The sequence below is a fragment of the Aythya fuligula genome, chromosome 5 (genome assembly GCF_009819795.1).
Source record: "Aythya fuligula isolate bAytFul2 chromosome 5, bAytFul2.pri, whole genome shotgun sequence".
Lineage (NCBI taxonomy): Eukaryota > Metazoa > Chordata > Aves > Anseriformes > Anatidae > Aythya > Aythya fuligula.
Window position 1 is genome coordinate 21,156,217 of NC_045563.1, and position 16,917 is coordinate 21,173,133.

General features: G+C 38.4%; 1 protein-coding gene across 1 annotated transcript in view; it reads right to left on the reverse strand.

Annotated features, from left to right (window-relative positions):
• KCNQ1 (potassium voltage-gated channel subfamily Q member 1) overlaps nucleotides 1–16,917 on the reverse strand; it is a 342,691-nt gene that overhangs the window by 91,056 nt on the left and 234,718 nt on the right. The window contains exons 15-17 of the mRNA XM_032187958.1: nucleotides 14,236–14,330; nucleotides 13,551–13,597; nucleotides 12,643–12,704 (exon numbers count right to left, since the gene is read on the reverse strand). Of these exons, the coding sequence (XP_032043849.1) occupies nucleotides 12,643–12,704; nucleotides 13,551–13,597; nucleotides 14,236–14,330 (204 nt within the window). The remainder of the gene's footprint in view (nucleotides 1–12,642; nucleotides 12,705–13,550; nucleotides 13,598–14,235; nucleotides 14,331–16,917) is intronic.

A 16,917-nucleotide genomic window follows, 5' to 3' on the forward strand; every position in this document is an offset into this window, starting at 1 on the left:
AATTAATGATAGACTTGTAAGTTTTCTACCAAAAGGAATCTCAATGCAAACTTATCCTGCCTTTTCAAAGGTTTGTTTCTTCATAGCAATAAATTCTTCCAGAAGACACAGTGCTCAAGATGTCACAAAAGACTTTTAAAACAGTACTATACACATACCAACTGTATTTTTCTGGACTTACATTTACCACTTACCTCTAATAAGTCAGCTTTGTAATCTTTTCCCGTTTTTCCTAACTGCAATCATACTACATGAACAGATGAATCCACATTTTTCTGTAACAATTTCTGAAGTCTTCCTGTTTTTTAGAGTACTACTAGATATTTCTCTAGTATAGAAAGGATGCTCTGGCTCTACCACAACTATGCACAACCAAAAAAAAAAAAACATTTCAAACCAAACAAAAAAAAAAACAACAGACGTTCTCATTCTGTTTTAGATATGATGATCTGTGTCTCAGCCGTAGCTGATTTTTCACTGTAATTGTGCAGGAAGTACACAGAAAACAAAATGAAGTAACCCTGTCTGTAGGAATCACTGCTCTTTTGGTTCTCAAGTGTAGCACCATTAACTGATCTGCTTCCCCCTCTTTCTCTGTGCAAAGAGAAAATATGTTAGACTGGCCTTTTTTCTAGTTGCCATAAGATTCAGAAAATCCTCAGTACAGAGATTCAGGGAACATAGATTCAAGGCCAGCTTTGTCAACCAGTATCTTGGAGCATATGCATATCTATTCATTCTGACTATCATGTCAGGTTGGCAACAATCAAAAGCATGCTGCAAGACAGCTGAACCCAGTGCTGCCCAAGCTAAAACCAGAAACATTTGGACCTTTGTGAAGTATTATACCCAAGCTAATAAGCCATGCTTGGATGCAGTGCTACCCAAATGCTGCTAGATGGGTCTCCGGGCCCTGGGCCAGCATGCTTGCAGTGCAGTGCATTAGATAGAGGAGTATGGGCTTAGGGCTACAGCAGAAACCACTGCTCCTTTGCCTTGGTGAACAGGCACTGTATTCCTCTCCAGTTGCTTCTGCTGAGAGCATTTGGAAACATCTCTGGGGGACTGATTATTTCACCTCAAAGCTTGGCCAAAGCTCCCTATTGCAACATGAGGCAAAGGTATAGGTAGATGATTCGTGATTATGACTCATTTTGAGAAGTAAATATATACACACAAACACATACATACATATATATATATATATATATGTATATGTTATTGACCATTTATTTTCTAAGGTGTCCTCCTGTAAAACTGCTCTGGTTGAAACTCTCTAGAAACTTAGGAGTTGCAGAATGAAGACTTCCTTCAGCACCCTGATGACCACAGCATGCAACCAGAGATACTGGTGGCACAACTTGAAAGTTTCCAGAAAACTTCAGCTATGATGAAGCAAGGACCCAGCTCTGTTCCAGCTGACATTTCGAATATATTTTACTCTAGGGGGTAGGGGTGGTGTTTGTTTTGTTTTGACTGCTTCATTTGGCAGGACCATACATGATAACCAAGCCAAGTCAGATGTCTTTGTTGCTAACGTTAACTAGAGTGGCATAACTGACTCACATATCCAACTACTCCAGGACAGAGAAGCTCTGACAATCAGAGACCAAGAACTTTGAAAGAATCTGCAAAAAGCTCAAATGAAGAAGAGGAAAATCACACATAAACGGTGGCTCCATCATGAAATGATAACACAGGAAAAAGACAGCCCAAACAGGGCAAAGAGCCAACCCACACTTGAATTGATAGACATGCATGAACACATAACTATATGTAAAATTAACTTCTATTGTCAACTTTTTTTTTTTTTTTTTTTTTTTTTTTTTTTTGGTAGAAAGAGTTTTACTTAATTTATAAGGCTGTACACATTTCCAGTTTGGAAACACAAAGTAGTTATTCACTATTTTTTTAGGGCTGGGCAAAGGGCAGTATTTATTAGGTGTAGTGTCTGACAAAGCCTTTAGTGCTGTTAATCACACCAGCTTCCTTGATATATTAAGGCTATTAGGACTTAACTAGGTAAAGATGCACATGTTGCTAAGTGAATCACCTTCTACCTGTCTAATGGAAACCAAGTGTTGATTTAAGTGGAGTCATCTGTTTAAAAGAGCAAAAGAAAGAAATTGAAATAAACCCAAGATTAACAGATGTTGCAGAAGGGTCAGTGTTGAGTGAGCAATGTTGTATTCAAGACTTTCAAAATAAAAACTTACAGGAATATTTAAACTCACTTGAATATTTCTCTCTGCTTGACTGTGTAAATTTAGCATTTAATACAATTTGTTTGGTTTTAAATATTACATGCATAATTATCTGTATGTAGGACAGTTTCTGTGTCATGCAAGCATGTTCTTTTCTCTCCACCCCTGGGCTCTGTGGCTAGGAAATGATGTTAGAACATTAATTTCTGGATGATTTAAAATCTACTGTCTAAAACAGTCCCAGTACATTTATATTGGCTGGGTTGTCTGGTTTATATGTTTATATATGCTGTTCTCAAGTATTGGATGGTTTTAATATTAATGGACTATGATTATGTTGAACACCACACTGGCCAATATAACTATTCAGAACTAGAGGGGCTTTTAAACACAATAACAAAAAGGAATGCTGATTTGTGGTTGAAGTCGCAGACACAGTTTAAATTAAATTCCTGGCTGTGCCACAGATGCCACTGTGATTTCTTGAGCAAGTTGCTTCCTGTACCTTAGCTGTAAAAGAGGGAAACAGCATTTTCTTTTTCCCTTCCTTTCTCTATTTTGTATGTTTAGTCTGTCACAGCAGGAGCTCTTATGCTGTGATGAATATAATGAAGATACCACAAAAAAAGGTTCATTCTAAAGGGAGGTAGCTCATCAGACTCTTATACCCATAGCATACAAGGGCAATCACACTGTCAGGCCGGGCCGCTGGCTGCCTGCTGGAGCTGACCTGGTGTGTAACATCAGTTAACTCGGGGTAGAAAGAGAACCCGTGATAGGGGTTCAAACTGCCCATCTCAAACTGCTGAAGCAGTGGGATACTTTTAAAAAGTGTAAAAAGCATGATCATATTTGTCCTGGAATTTTAGAGAAATAATGCAAAACTTGATTTAGCAATGATGAATTGTGGTTTTGCCCCAGCCCATGGGTAAGATGCAAAAGCAGAGAAGAATGACTATAATTGTCATCTAGGTTTATGAGCTCTAGGAAGGATATACTTTGAACGAGGTGGTTTTTTTTTTTTTTTTTTTTTTTTACTGATTACTGGTTTTCTTCTTATCTTCCTGCTGACTCCCATCGCCCTAAATAGGAGTCAGACAGAGAAGGCTGGCTCCACTTTTTCTTCATACAATCTAAGCAGCACAGGATATCTGCATTTAGCATTTTCTATTTTGAAGGACTGGGGGGCAGGTAAGGTGACAGAAGGTGTGGTCTTTGCATCTCTGTAGGAAAGGGAGCATACCTTCCTTCACTCTGAAGTTTTTCCAGGAGCTGAAAAGACTCCAACCTGAAAAGACTACAGCCTGAATAGAGTCCTTTCAACCTCATGCATTTTTCCTCCCTGATATTCAACTGCAAATGAAAATAAAATATTTTAATTCCACTGAGATCACTCTAACAACAGATCTTTGACAAGGAAGAATTTCAACTTTGACATATCTAACTTCAGCAGGGGTTCACCCTTCCATATTAAAACTGAAATTAGCCATTTACACATTCGGATACCTTTTTGGTTGCTTATCTGCAACATGAAAACACACAAACACAAAACAAAAATAGAGATGGTTTTACTGTAATTGTTTTCCTTAAACCTGTATGAAAGACAAATAGAAGTCTTCTGTGTTCACATGGGTTCATTCAGATCCCTTTTCTGTGATCTGCTCCACAGAGTACTTACCCCTTACAACTGGTCCTCATTCTCTCTCAGCATATCCCTTGTGCATTTCTATTCCACATCAAATGTAAACAGTCTAGTCACAAGAATGATGGAGCCTAAGTTTCAAATCTTGTTGGGTTTATCTTTGAAATGCCAGGCAAAACAGGCCTTATGTGGTTTAATAAAAAGACTGAATCATCTCAATTTGCAGGCCTTACATCCCCTTGTATACCTACGCAAATATAAGCCCAAACATCTGATCCCAAAGCCAGCAACTGTTCTGAGGGCTGATTAAAAGATTATCAACTGGTAATGCATTATTTCATTACTCCATCTTTTTCCTGGAATTACTAGATTTTGTTGGATACACTGCACGTTAGCTACAATTCCTCTAGGATTTCTGCTCTTAATAAGCAAGTAGTTCACAAGCATGCAGTCATTGCCAGTGTCATGAATTCAAAAGTCAGTAGCCAGACTCCATGCCAAGAAGAAATCCATAAGATAAAAAAAAAGTATATAACACTTCATGGGTATTTGTAAAAGTTTACCCTCTGCTTTCAGCATCATGCTTCCCCAGCTACTGTCTGCATCCTGAAGCATTTGAAATTTGGGGTGAAATCAACAACTGACAGAGGAAATTTACTCTTTCATAGTATTTTACTTCAACTTTTTTACTTTTATTAAAATATTTAAAGGAGTATCACAGATAACTTTGTGTGACTGAATGACTGGAGCTTAATTAGCCATTGCTTGTGAACCACCTACAGTCACTATTCTCCAGTCACTATTCTCTAGAGTAAATTTAATATTTGTCTTGCCTTATTTTACAGGGATGAGAGTCTACACACCCAATTTCTGCAAAAGAAATGATGAGCTGACACTTATTAAGATGCAATTGCCTCACCATCCATAGCTGCCTTTATATTTAGATGCTACTTGGTGTTTTTGTTTTGTTTTAATATAAGCCATTTACTGTGATTTAAGAGCTGACTCTTCAGAAACAGACAATACAACATCATGACAGCCTGTAAGATTGCTCTGTAGGCCAGGTCTGCAACTATATCAGAGTTGCTGCACTTAGATAATATAAGGTTATATATATATAAATAGTACTCAACTCTGAGTATATTAAACATTTCCAAAATGAATGCAAAAATAGATTGTTTTCATTTGTGTTGCAGTAGGGTTTTCAAACAGATTAAATTAATGCTAACAAATAAATGCAAGTAAAGCCTATTCCAAAGACCTTACAATCTTCAAGGTATCAATGTATAGTGCTGCAAAAGTCACAGGAATCTCCTCTATGCAGACACAGGGGTCTACTTTCATGGCCTTCATAAAGCAGACCAGGTCTAAGACCCTGTACAGAAACATTCAGCTGCAGGGGGCTGTATGGATGACCAAATCCAGTAGGAAGCAGCTGTGTACAACAACAATACATAAAGGGGCTATCCTAAGTATTCTCTCCCCCAGGTATCTTGTTTCTAGTGGCAGGTTTGGAGCAGAGTCTTAAATATAGGGTGTAAGAAAAATAGAGTGCAAGAAAGCACATTTATATAAAAGCATGCTTTTCCTTGTTTACCAGCTCACCACTGACTTCTGTTCAAAGCACTTGCTAGAGTTTACATACAGACATCCTGTTTAATAATACTCAAGTGAGCCCTTCTCCATGACTTTGCCTAATCTCTCTCTCAGTTTGTTTCTATTCTGGGTACCAAAAATTCTGGCAGCAGTGAATCCAACAAGTAATTATTTTTTGCATTCATTTTTAGCATGTATGTCTGAGATTTTTATTTCACTGTTGCAGGGGGGATGGATAGCATCAGGTACTGGCGATGGAAATCTAGAGGGTTTTCTTTGTTTACCCACTGAAATATTATCGGACTGGTGAGAGAGAAGCTATTAAAATTTTAAGGCTGCCTAATGAGCTAGACTGATGAAGGATGGGCTTAGTTGTAGTCCAATTTATAGAAAACGGGCATCCTCCATAACAAAGTCCAGCACTGAAATTGCTTCCGTATGCTTGTACTTCAGCATCTGGAAAAAGACTAAGGATTAAATTAATAGGGATACTTAATCTTCCATACGCCTCTTAATATTCCTCTGCATCCCCCAGGCTATTACTTCTGCGTTACTGCAAGAACTATGTACAAGATTAGTAACTGATCGGTAGTGGTTGTTTTAATTTTTACCTATTTTGCATCTCTTTTAAAATATCCATTCAAAACCATAGTTTTAGTTTTGTTTGTAGCTATCAGAAAGGCCAATCCTCACATATCTATTTTGAATATTGGCAGATTCCACAACTTGAATTTCTCAGCACATGTTCAGCCTGTAAAATACTGAGTATTTCCATGCCAGACCCATTCCAAAACTGTCTCCTTCCAATTTATGGCTCACTGAAGGCTCTAAACAGGGCTTCCAGCACTGACCAGAAAATCAGAAGATGGTTGTTTTTCATTCTTTCACCATCAATTTTCAGCATCATTATTCAATTAAAAATAAAGCCAAAATTTCCCTGTCAATTTCATACTGATATGAATGAATGCTATCATTAGTCAAGGCTACATATATAAGTATTTTAATAGAAGTTTGCCTTTCAAGTGTGCACTAATTCTTATGTTACACCAGGAAGCACACTAACTGCTACCACAGACTACAAAATGACATAAAAATGTAGACAAAAAAAGGCACCAAGGGTAATCATAAGTTAAGTAAAGCAGATATTTCCTGGAAAATTGATGTATTAGCCACACACTAAGAATTCTTTTAGGTAAACAAGCTGTCAATATGAAACCTGGTACTTCTGAACCCAGAGGAAATAGGTGAGATAATATTTTAGTATTTTCCTAAGTAGAATGTAAAATTATCTAATGTGTGCTCTTAGGATTGAAAACATGGAAAATAGAATATCCTTAAGCTACGCAAACAAACAAACAAACAAACAAAAAAGCACACTTTAGTCCATCAGCCCACAAAGTACTTGCAAAGCACTGAAAAGGAAATGTTTCTAGGACAAAATCTCACAGCTAATGCTAGTATATACCGACACCACAACAAGGGGCATGACAGCAAGCGAGGTAAGCATTAAATTTTAACTTCTCTGCAGTTTATGTCTGCAAACCACAGTTGCCAGAGCTCAGATTCTATAAAGATAGCGGGTCATACCCTTAGTGCTGGAATGGTAATGAGCAATTAATCCCTCAGTTTTCATATTCATTCAAGGAATAAGGCCTTCACTCTCATTTGTATGGAAACGCTCATCTCAAATAATTGCAAATGACCAACACAACCCAATACTTGGAGATTACACAGATTCACTGTGAAATTCATCTGCAATATGTAACTTCGGTTCATATAGTTTTGAACAAATCAATAGGAGAATTAGATATGAAACCTTTTTCAATGGGGAACAATAGTTGATCTGATAGGGATTGCAGGAGAGAGACAAACCAGTAAAAAATATTAACTGGACCTAGACACATCAATGACCATTCTGATCAGCTGTATCATGTTTAACAAGGTGTCAGCCCAGCTCTTTTCTAATACAACTATGGACAGAATCAATGCTTTGGTGAAAGAATTACAGAAAATGATTTAGCCAGAAGAAAATGTTACATGACATATATAAACGTTGCAAGTTACAGGTCTCCAGCACTTTTTGAAAGCCACCTCAGATGTGTTGCACTTATCTCTCCTTTAAAGTTCCATTAAAGTTCCTTTAAAGTTCAGCACTCAATCAAAAACACATCAAATATATACCATATAATTACAGTTTTACTGAACACAGGACCTATACATCTAAACAATCAAAGACATCATAGATGGAAGACAGCAAACTCAACTAGCACAACCAGAATTCAGACAAATTATACATACAAGAGAACAGACAGTTTTGTTTTTCATTCAGTTTTGGTTTTCTAGAGCAGTTCAGATTTCCAGTAAGCAGCTCAAGAAGCACAATAGCATCTATTTTAGGGTAGATGCTTTCACAATAGATTTGTTTTTAACTGATTAAAAAGTGGTGCAATCTGCATATACAGTAAAAATGAAAAAGTGAAATGATTCTCTCTTTGCTGCTACACTGCATGTTTGAACTTCTATATGCTGCTCTATAGATATTAACTACTCAGAAGAGGAGGGTTCATGTTTTCAAAAAGGAACATGCAAAATGTGCATATGCTTGCAATAAATATTCTCTTGCAGAACTGTTGGACTTGCATTATTGCTCTCACTACTACATACCTTCTGTTTAAACAGAAATTTCCATTAAAATCTCTACAACTTAAAATTTAGCAGTAGAGAGTATTACTCTGAATGTTCCCTGTAATTCAAAACTACTATTATAAGATGTTAATGGTGACCTTGCTAATGCTGATATTAATAACTGCGCTTACTGTCAGGTACAAGCACATTTCTGAGCATGTAGCAAAGACACCTGGAAAACCACTTTGGATTGCTATAACTGTTCCATAAAGTCAAATTTTAAAAAGTGCCCAAATAATTGAAGAAGGTTAAGTCCTATTTTAAAACAACTTAATGGAGAATAGAGCTTAACCTTCACTTCTCAGAAATACATATATGTATAATACACACACATACTTATTTGGAAACCTGAATTCTGTTATTCTGTTCCAGAAGGTAAACAGGCAGGACTTACTGATATATGTGGGAATCTGATACATAGGCACAACAGACTGTCAAAAGTCCAGAGACCATCAGTGTTTGCCCTCACTGAGTATTTTCAATGATTTGCCCCTGTACAAGACTGAATTATCCAAGGGCAGCCAAGCAATAAGGCCACCTGATTACCTGCAAAGTGCAAGCCAGGCCTTTTATATATAAATTAATGATCAGCAAAAGTCTGAAAAGGAGCAGATTATTCTAAAAAGTTAGCATTATAGTCATTTTTAGTCAAGATCACATTAAAGCAGAAAAAAGAGGAGATGTAGCATGCAGCAGTTCTCAAGTGCACTGTGGACTTGTTCCTGGATCAAGCTCCTGGGCACACCCTATATTAAACCACTGGCATGCAGTGGTCTCTGCATGTGGATTAACAGTGGCGTGCACACACAGCTGTGCATATCTGGAAAACTGTTTTTGATTTTGACTTTGGTAGCAAGCCAACAGTGGCCAGGTTTCTTGAGGGTCGGTTGAACAGCCATTTACAGATGTTTCAGGATAAAAAGAGAGAAGGCTGGTCACCGCAAATAAATTGATTTGTTGCTCTAATCCTGCTCAGCTACATTCTCTGAGGGACCAGATCAGCACTACATGCACGAACTTGGACAACTGCTACTTAGTGGGGTTTATGAGGCCAGTCTGGGCGCTGCACTAAGGCGGATGCATACCTTCTGGACCACAGCTGGCTGCTGCCCAGACAGATCAGGGCATGGGCACAGCCACTGCCTGCAACTGCCTGTGCTCAGCCATGGCAATATACCTTTAAAGAAAATAGCACTTGGCCTTCTTGGCTTTTTAAGCAACAGAGAACGGCAGTGAAATCTAAATATGCTGTGGTTACATACTGGATTGTGATTTTTCTCATTGAGTCGTATCAGGTTGTGCAGTCTCCAGTTACATATACAAAAACACCTTTGCAGCTGCTTGCCAAAATAAGAAAGTTCTACAGGAAGGAATCTGCAGGAAGGTTCCTGCCACCTGGATTCATCCCCCTGGCATTTACATATTAGGAAACAATCTTTAATTGTATTACAAGACCAGTGTTTTACTCAGCGCACAGGATCACAAGATCAATAGAGCCTACATACTGGTATATTAACAGGTTTTCTCATTTTCCCCAAAGATTTTAAAAGTATTACTAGCGATACAGCTTCATGTTAAAAAAAAAAAAAAAAAAAAAAAGGATATGGAAGTGGTTTTCTGCTAAAGCCCCCTTCCCCCCTCAAATAAACACATTTCTAGACTTAAAAGAAGGCAAAACTTTTTTTTTTTTCTCCCCTGATTTCAATACATGGAAGTTCAGATTTGTGCCATAAAGCATCATAATTCCTGTCAATAACTTGTGTTTGAACATTTTATTTTAAAAACTTCCTTTTCAAGTGTTGTCTCCTGTGTACTGCCAGCCATACATATGCCTTGAGAGCGTGTTTGCTTGTCTCACTACGACATGTAGAAAAGCTTTCAAAGAGTGACAGGATGTCCCAGCCATGATTAGATATTCCTGAAGACAGAATTAACTTTATTTGTAGAAACTTCTCAACTCAAAATCCACCTCCACAAAAGCCTACAGGAATGGACCTAAAATGAAACTGGATTCTGCCTCTGTGATGTGCTTGTAACAGATCCTGGGCCTGGGAGATGCCCATCAACAGAAGCACCCAAAAGTTTCAGAAACTTGCCTTTTCTTTGATTTTCTGATGATGCAAAGGATTTCAAGGCTAAACAGCACAACATCACGTGGAAGCTTTCTGGCACAAACTTGTTGTGTTTGCGCACGGCAATTGGAAATTGCTCATATGCAACCTTGTATGAGGCTCAGAGGAAGAGGGAGCCCTGGAGGTTTAGGCTGCTCCCAGAGGCACTTGGAGAGCTGTCCGTGAGTGATGAACCACTCTGAGATGCAGAAAGGTGTAATACAGACTTCCTAACATCTTTTTTTTTTTTTTTTTTCCAGCCCTCTGCTGCAGCAAGTGTACTAATAATCACAGATGAAAATCTATTAGAAGAACTCAACTTATTCCTGTGGGATATCATGTACCACATAATTTCCTCCTTGCTGCAGGAGGAGCATCTAAATAATTTCAGAAGGCTACAGCTCATTTTAAAATGTTTGAAAGGATATTTTTCAAACATACAAAGGTCGTTAGAAGCTGCACAGTAGCCTGCACTGTTGATAATCTGTTCTTCAGATGTCCAAGATTCAAAACTATTTCAAAAACTAAATAGGACGCAGCTAAGTGTTTAAAATAGAGTCACCTTAAAAACCAGCTGATATACATACCCTTTACTCACTCGCACTTGCGCTCAGCAAGGGAAGGATTTAATTGTGTGTTGAAATCATCGCATGTACTGTGTACTTTACAGAAAAGAGAAAGGCAGCTTTGAAGATCAAGAATACCAAAAAACTAGCTTTGGCCACCATCTGCAGCTGCAGTAAAAAGGTGATTTCACCAGTTCCAGTGTGCTGTCATGTACACCGTTGTTTGCGTAGTCCAACTGAAATTCTCTATTTTTAGCCTTTCAGCTACTTTCAGATAAAATTCCTGCAGATAGGACTAGCTGTATAGGTCAGATAACATACAACTCTGAAACCACAGATGACCTCATGCAACTACAAAGAAAGAAGGGTCTGTTACTTAAAACAAGGCTAAAATTTAACCCAGCTATACTAAAATTAAACAGGGAGTGTTTTACAGTCCCATTACAAGACATAAAACAACAGTCACCATAAATTCACAGCGTACTTACTTGTAAGGATGTAAAAAGAGTAATTAATAACCCCCAAGTAGATTATCTCTGAGCCAGCACAACACCAAAACTTTCTCACGCTCACTGAAGATTTTACAAACAGCACTGAGAATCTATTTTAGCTGTCATCTGAGAATTGTTTGCCCAAACTGAAAAGTCATTGTTCCTTGTCACTATTCGCAAGACATTTTGTCATGTTCCACACTTCTAGTTGACATTAAGGAGATAAAATAAATAAATGTAATCCAAACTTGGTGGAGAAAGCTTCCATTTGTAAGAACACTTACCGGACATAGATCCGAGCAAGCACTGCGCAGTGATTCATCTTTGTGCAAAATGCAGTACGCTCTCCTGTTTTCTACTTCACTCCTCCTGTATGTCACCCTGTATATCAAATGGCACCTGTTCCCCTTAAAATGCCATTTATTTACGATAGATAGTACAGTTCTGAGTAACATCATTCAAGTTTATCCTATGCATTTAAGGAGAAATGCATATGGAATGGACACATCACAAGTGATTCAGTACAGATTAGGGTGTTCAGTTTGCATCTGTTGGCAAATCTTTCTCATAACTCTTTTGGTTTGCAGAATATTTGCTGGATGTTTCTTCAGAACAAATTCTTAATGAAGTTATCACACAGTGCAAGTTGTGGAAGAAAGCTGTTTTCCTCAAGATACTTAAAAATATTTCCACTTTCCTTTACACCAACATGGACAAACTTTTTTTTTTCTTTTTTATATTCTTAAACAATGACATAGCCTCTACCTGTCATCTTGTCATCTGATTTTTCAAGAACAGCGAACACTGAAATAAGGCGTTACAAGGCACTTAACTGTTAATTTGCAATTATAGAACAAGTCTGATTTTTTCAGGCTTCATGTCACTTGAAAGGAGAAACTCCATTTGTCATGGAGAATGAAAACCAGGACAGAACGAGGTTTGCTCTTGTGCTCTCCAAGGAATTGTAGGTGGAGTTATATAAACAACAGAGTCACGATCAAAGGGAAATCTTGGGACTGTAATATACTGAAGTATTAAAGGAACAGAGCCTTTTATCTATTGTGGAGGAAGGAAGTAGAGCATTGAGACATGTGTAACATATACAATTAAAAATCAAAAAAACAAGTAAGTCCCAAGAGACCAAAATCAATTAAAGTATGTTTTTTTTCTTACTCTGTTAAAAGGGCAAGAAAGAACCAAAAATGCAATCCACAACAAAAATTATGTTCCATCACCTCGAAAAGCCAGCCATTCAATTCTATTTTAAGTTGATTTTTTTCCTGCATCCTATGAAAAAAGCACTGTTCGATCACAGAACACTTTATTCACTGCCAGCCTGAGGCCTACCTTGTCCTCCACTCTGTTCAGCCTGGCACCAATCGTGTTATTTCCTCGATCTTTGCTTTTTTCTGTTGAACAAGAAACATTTTCAAATTAATAAATGGTGTTATAACAAAATAGCAGTAAGCCACAACAGGGTGTGTATAACTAGCCCACCAATGCAGTGTAACTGAATACCTTTGCCAGGCTGGAAGCTTATTTCTTAAAGGCAGAGGTTTTTTAATTATTATTATTTTTATTTTTTATAGCACTAGCCCAAGCCGTGGGTTTTAATAACCCTTAAGTTCTTAAGTTAAAGGCAGGCACTTTCAACCTTTGTTTTATGCTTTAACACAGGAAAATAAAACTGTTCCCAATTTACTTCATATTTTAATTGCTTTTAGAAACAATTTGACACTACGCAAAAAAAAAAAAAAAATAAATCTATGGCTTGCTTCAAAAATGCACTTGGATAATGTTTTATCTATTTTTCCTTTCTATATACTGTAGAGAAACATAGGTTTGAAAATGACATTAATACAGTTTTGATTACCCAGACTTGTCACCAGACAAAATCAGTACCTGGCATTCTTTTTCTGTTCTCTTTTCAAAAATATCAAAGCTTTGTGTAAATGTTACTAATTTCACAAGAGCTCTATAACACACCATTTTACTGAAAATAGAGTGAGTCTCAGACAGATTAGTTAACATTTTGAAAACTCCAGTGATAGTTGCTTTAAATATTTAAATCAGAACAGCCCTATTTAAAAGTATTGATAACTAAACATTATTGTATATTTATGCCTAAACTTCAGATGACATCGGGTTGGATCTTTTTGAAATTTTTGCAACAAAATCAAAAATATTTTTACAAGTGTTTTCCACAAATTCCTCATCAGATTAACTGTAGACACCTCTCCTTCATAGTAACTTACCTGAGACGGAGATAAAAAGAGATGGCTTTCCTATGGATTGGTCCAACCTTTAAACAAAAAAAGAATCATTTTTAGTTTTTATCATCCTGAAGTGGCATCTTCGCCTTTTCTAGCTGGAATGGAGAGACCTCCTCACAAAGAAGCAGCACGAAGGTAAAAAAAAAAAAAAAAAAAAAGTTGTGGTTTGTACTGTAATTGAAGCAGTTACTTTGGACTAAGAATAGTTTGAAATTAAAAAACGACAACAAAAAATAATTAAACTTAGATTGGCATTCAGCTTTTTAACCACTGTGAAGTTTTATAGTGTCCACTGTTTTTCCACATGAACTGCATCATTGTTTCCACTTTTCTTTGGTCTACTATAGCTTACTTACAGCATCCATCTGTTGTCTCTTTGTTTACTCTTAAGTAAACAAACGTGCTATGAGAGCAGGTGATGGTATTTCACTCTGTACGTACACAGCCCATAACATTAAGGGATTATGGCCTACTGTCAGAGCAAACTGGGACTGAGGCAATACATGCAAGTATAATGCAAATAGTAAGTCACAAACATCAGATTTTTAAGCAATCTGCCTTTTCCTTCATCTGTAAAAACAGAATGTTACTTGAAGGCCATTTTTGTATTCTGTACACTTGCACAGCCATGCCAATACAGCACTTATAACCCTGTCAGTTGTCATACCTCCTCTGTAACTCCTTGATTCGCACCATCAGGTTCAGATGACCCTGGGAATACTGCTCAATAACATCTCGGACATCATAGGGCTTTCTAGCTTGCTGTAAAATAAAAATCAGAAATATGCCAGTAAGCCACAAGGATATACAAATGATCCCTGTTAGTGTACATTTTTTTCAAAAGCAAACAAAAAAAATCCTTAAAACCCATTTAATGCTGTATAAATTTTGAGATAGTTTGATTGTTGCCATGATCATATATTTATCATTGAATAATTATGACAGTTCCAAATTCATCTGCATTATTGTTACTGAAGATCTACATGCCTTTAAAGAGACCATCTACTGAACTTGAGACCAAAAAAAGGATCTCTGGTGCCTTGCTCAGAACTTTGTGGTCACCTTAGTGTTTTCTGGAAATAAGTTTCAAACTCTTCAACCACTGGCCAGTAAAGCACTTTTTTTTTTTTTTTTCAAATGCAAACCTTTATTCTCAGCCTAAGCTCTCAGTTCAGCTTATACCACTGGAACTTTAAACCAGACTCCTGGATGAAGGTAAAATGCTGATTTCCTTTTACAGAAAGCCTGGCTCAGCTTTGAAGTCCAGCGGGAAAATATTGGTGCAAGGAATGACCAGGGAGAAAGCCCTGCATCTGAAATTTGTGTTCCATACATGGGAAAATCATAATCTGACCTACTAGCAATAAAAACACTTTTGTATAGTATTAAAAACAAAGACCATATTTTTTTCCAAGAAATACTGACACTAACTGGAAAGCTACTGAATGAAACGGTCAAAATGTATTAAATTACAAATGTATTAATCCTACATCTAGAAACTGGAATCCAATCAGTACCAGAACTACATGTGAGAAGAATCAATGATGCTCTAAATCAACAGAGAAAAGGAGAGAAGGGAAGAGAAGAGTAGAGTGTAAATGTCACAGGTTAGACTGAATGGTAGCACCTGAAATTATAGAATTATAGAATTTCAGGTTTTCAGATGGAAGGGACCTATACCATGTCCAACTGCCTGACCATGCAGTGCTAACCAAAAGTTAAAGCATTTTATTGAGGGTGTTGTCCAAATGCCTCTTGAACACTGACAGGCATGGAGCACCAACCAGCTCTGCAGGAAGCCTACTTCAGTGTTTGACCACCCTCACAGTAAAGAATAATATTCAGTCCAAACCTCCCCTGGTGCAGCTTTGTGCCATTTCCATGTACTCTGTCAGTGGTGACCAGGGAGAAGATACCAGCACCTCCCTCTCCACTTCCCCCCCTCAGGAAGTTATAGAGGGCCCTGAAATCAGATAGACCTCAGCCTTCTGGTTGTGCCATTGTTGGCACCCACTTGAAAGATCAGGAGTGAGTAATAATCTGAAGGCTGTGGGTAATAATCCAAAGGCTGCACTAAGCTCCTAAATTTACTGGTGACATCTCTGATCTTAGCACCAGGGAGGCAGCAAACTCCTCTGTAAAGAGAGTCTGGTCTGCAGGTGGAAGCCTCTATTTCCTTCAGGTGGGAGTCACCTACAGCTACAACTGCTGCTTCTTCACAGTGCTGGTTTTGATGCTGCACTTGCTGTGAGGATTTAGTTGATCTGACATTGGTAGAGAACTTGTTCTGTTACCTATTCCACCATCTTCCCACATCCCTCATACCTAGAGCCACATACCTATTCTGTGATGGAAGCTGAGTGGGCAGACCGGGGCTCCTCTCACAGCTCTGTGCAGCAACACGGTTCCACAACTTGCTGTCTCTTAATTTGCTGCCTTCATCCTGATGCAAATCAGTTACCAGACCTGCCTTATTAGTGGCCATGCTAGGTCTGCATGTGCGTATCGGGGGGGCAGAGCACAGCTCTGTTGATCTATCACCTTCTCAGACGCTTCTCAGTCTCCTCACCTCATCCTGAAGCTTGGCCATCAGGCAGAGCAGCTCATTTACTGTGGCACAACTCTCACAGCTGTTCTTGCTCTCATCCTACACCTCAGAGACTAGCCCTAGGCCCACCCCACAGTCTCAAGGTCCCTCAGGGCTGCCGGAGGAACAGAAGCAGAGGCCATGACTTTCTGGCTGGCGACCGCCATGTTTGTGCCTCCTCACCACCACACGCCTGACAGAATATCATTCAACACTTTGCAGCTGCTTGAGGAGGCTGTGAGTAGAGCAGACCACAGGCACACAGGGCACACAGCCTGAGGGTGTTGGGGTGCAGAAGCCCCTCAGGCACCGCTGGGACCCCCAAGCCTCGCGTTCCCCTCAGCCACGCCACCGCCGCGCCTCCTGAGGGTTTCCCGCCTTTCCAACTGCCGCGCTCAGCCGGCACCTCACAGCTCCCTTCCCACCCTGGCATGGAAGGAAGCTTCCTCCTAAAGATCCTACTCAAAGCTGCCACACAGCACAACAAAGTAACATAACTGATACTTCTGACTCATTCACTGTGCTGTCCATACATGTAGAAAGTTTTCAAGGTTTGGTAAAAACTGATGAATTTACCACCTTCAACATTATCTCGATCAGCTGAAGAAGTCATCCAAAAGCATGACTGAGAACATCACTGCAGTCTTCAGTTAAATGCAGGAAAAATTCCTATAATATAAATGCATTACAGTACACTCCCACCTCTTAAAAAAAAATTGTTGGCTTTTCTTTTTCTTTCCTTTTATTTTTTTATTTTTTTAT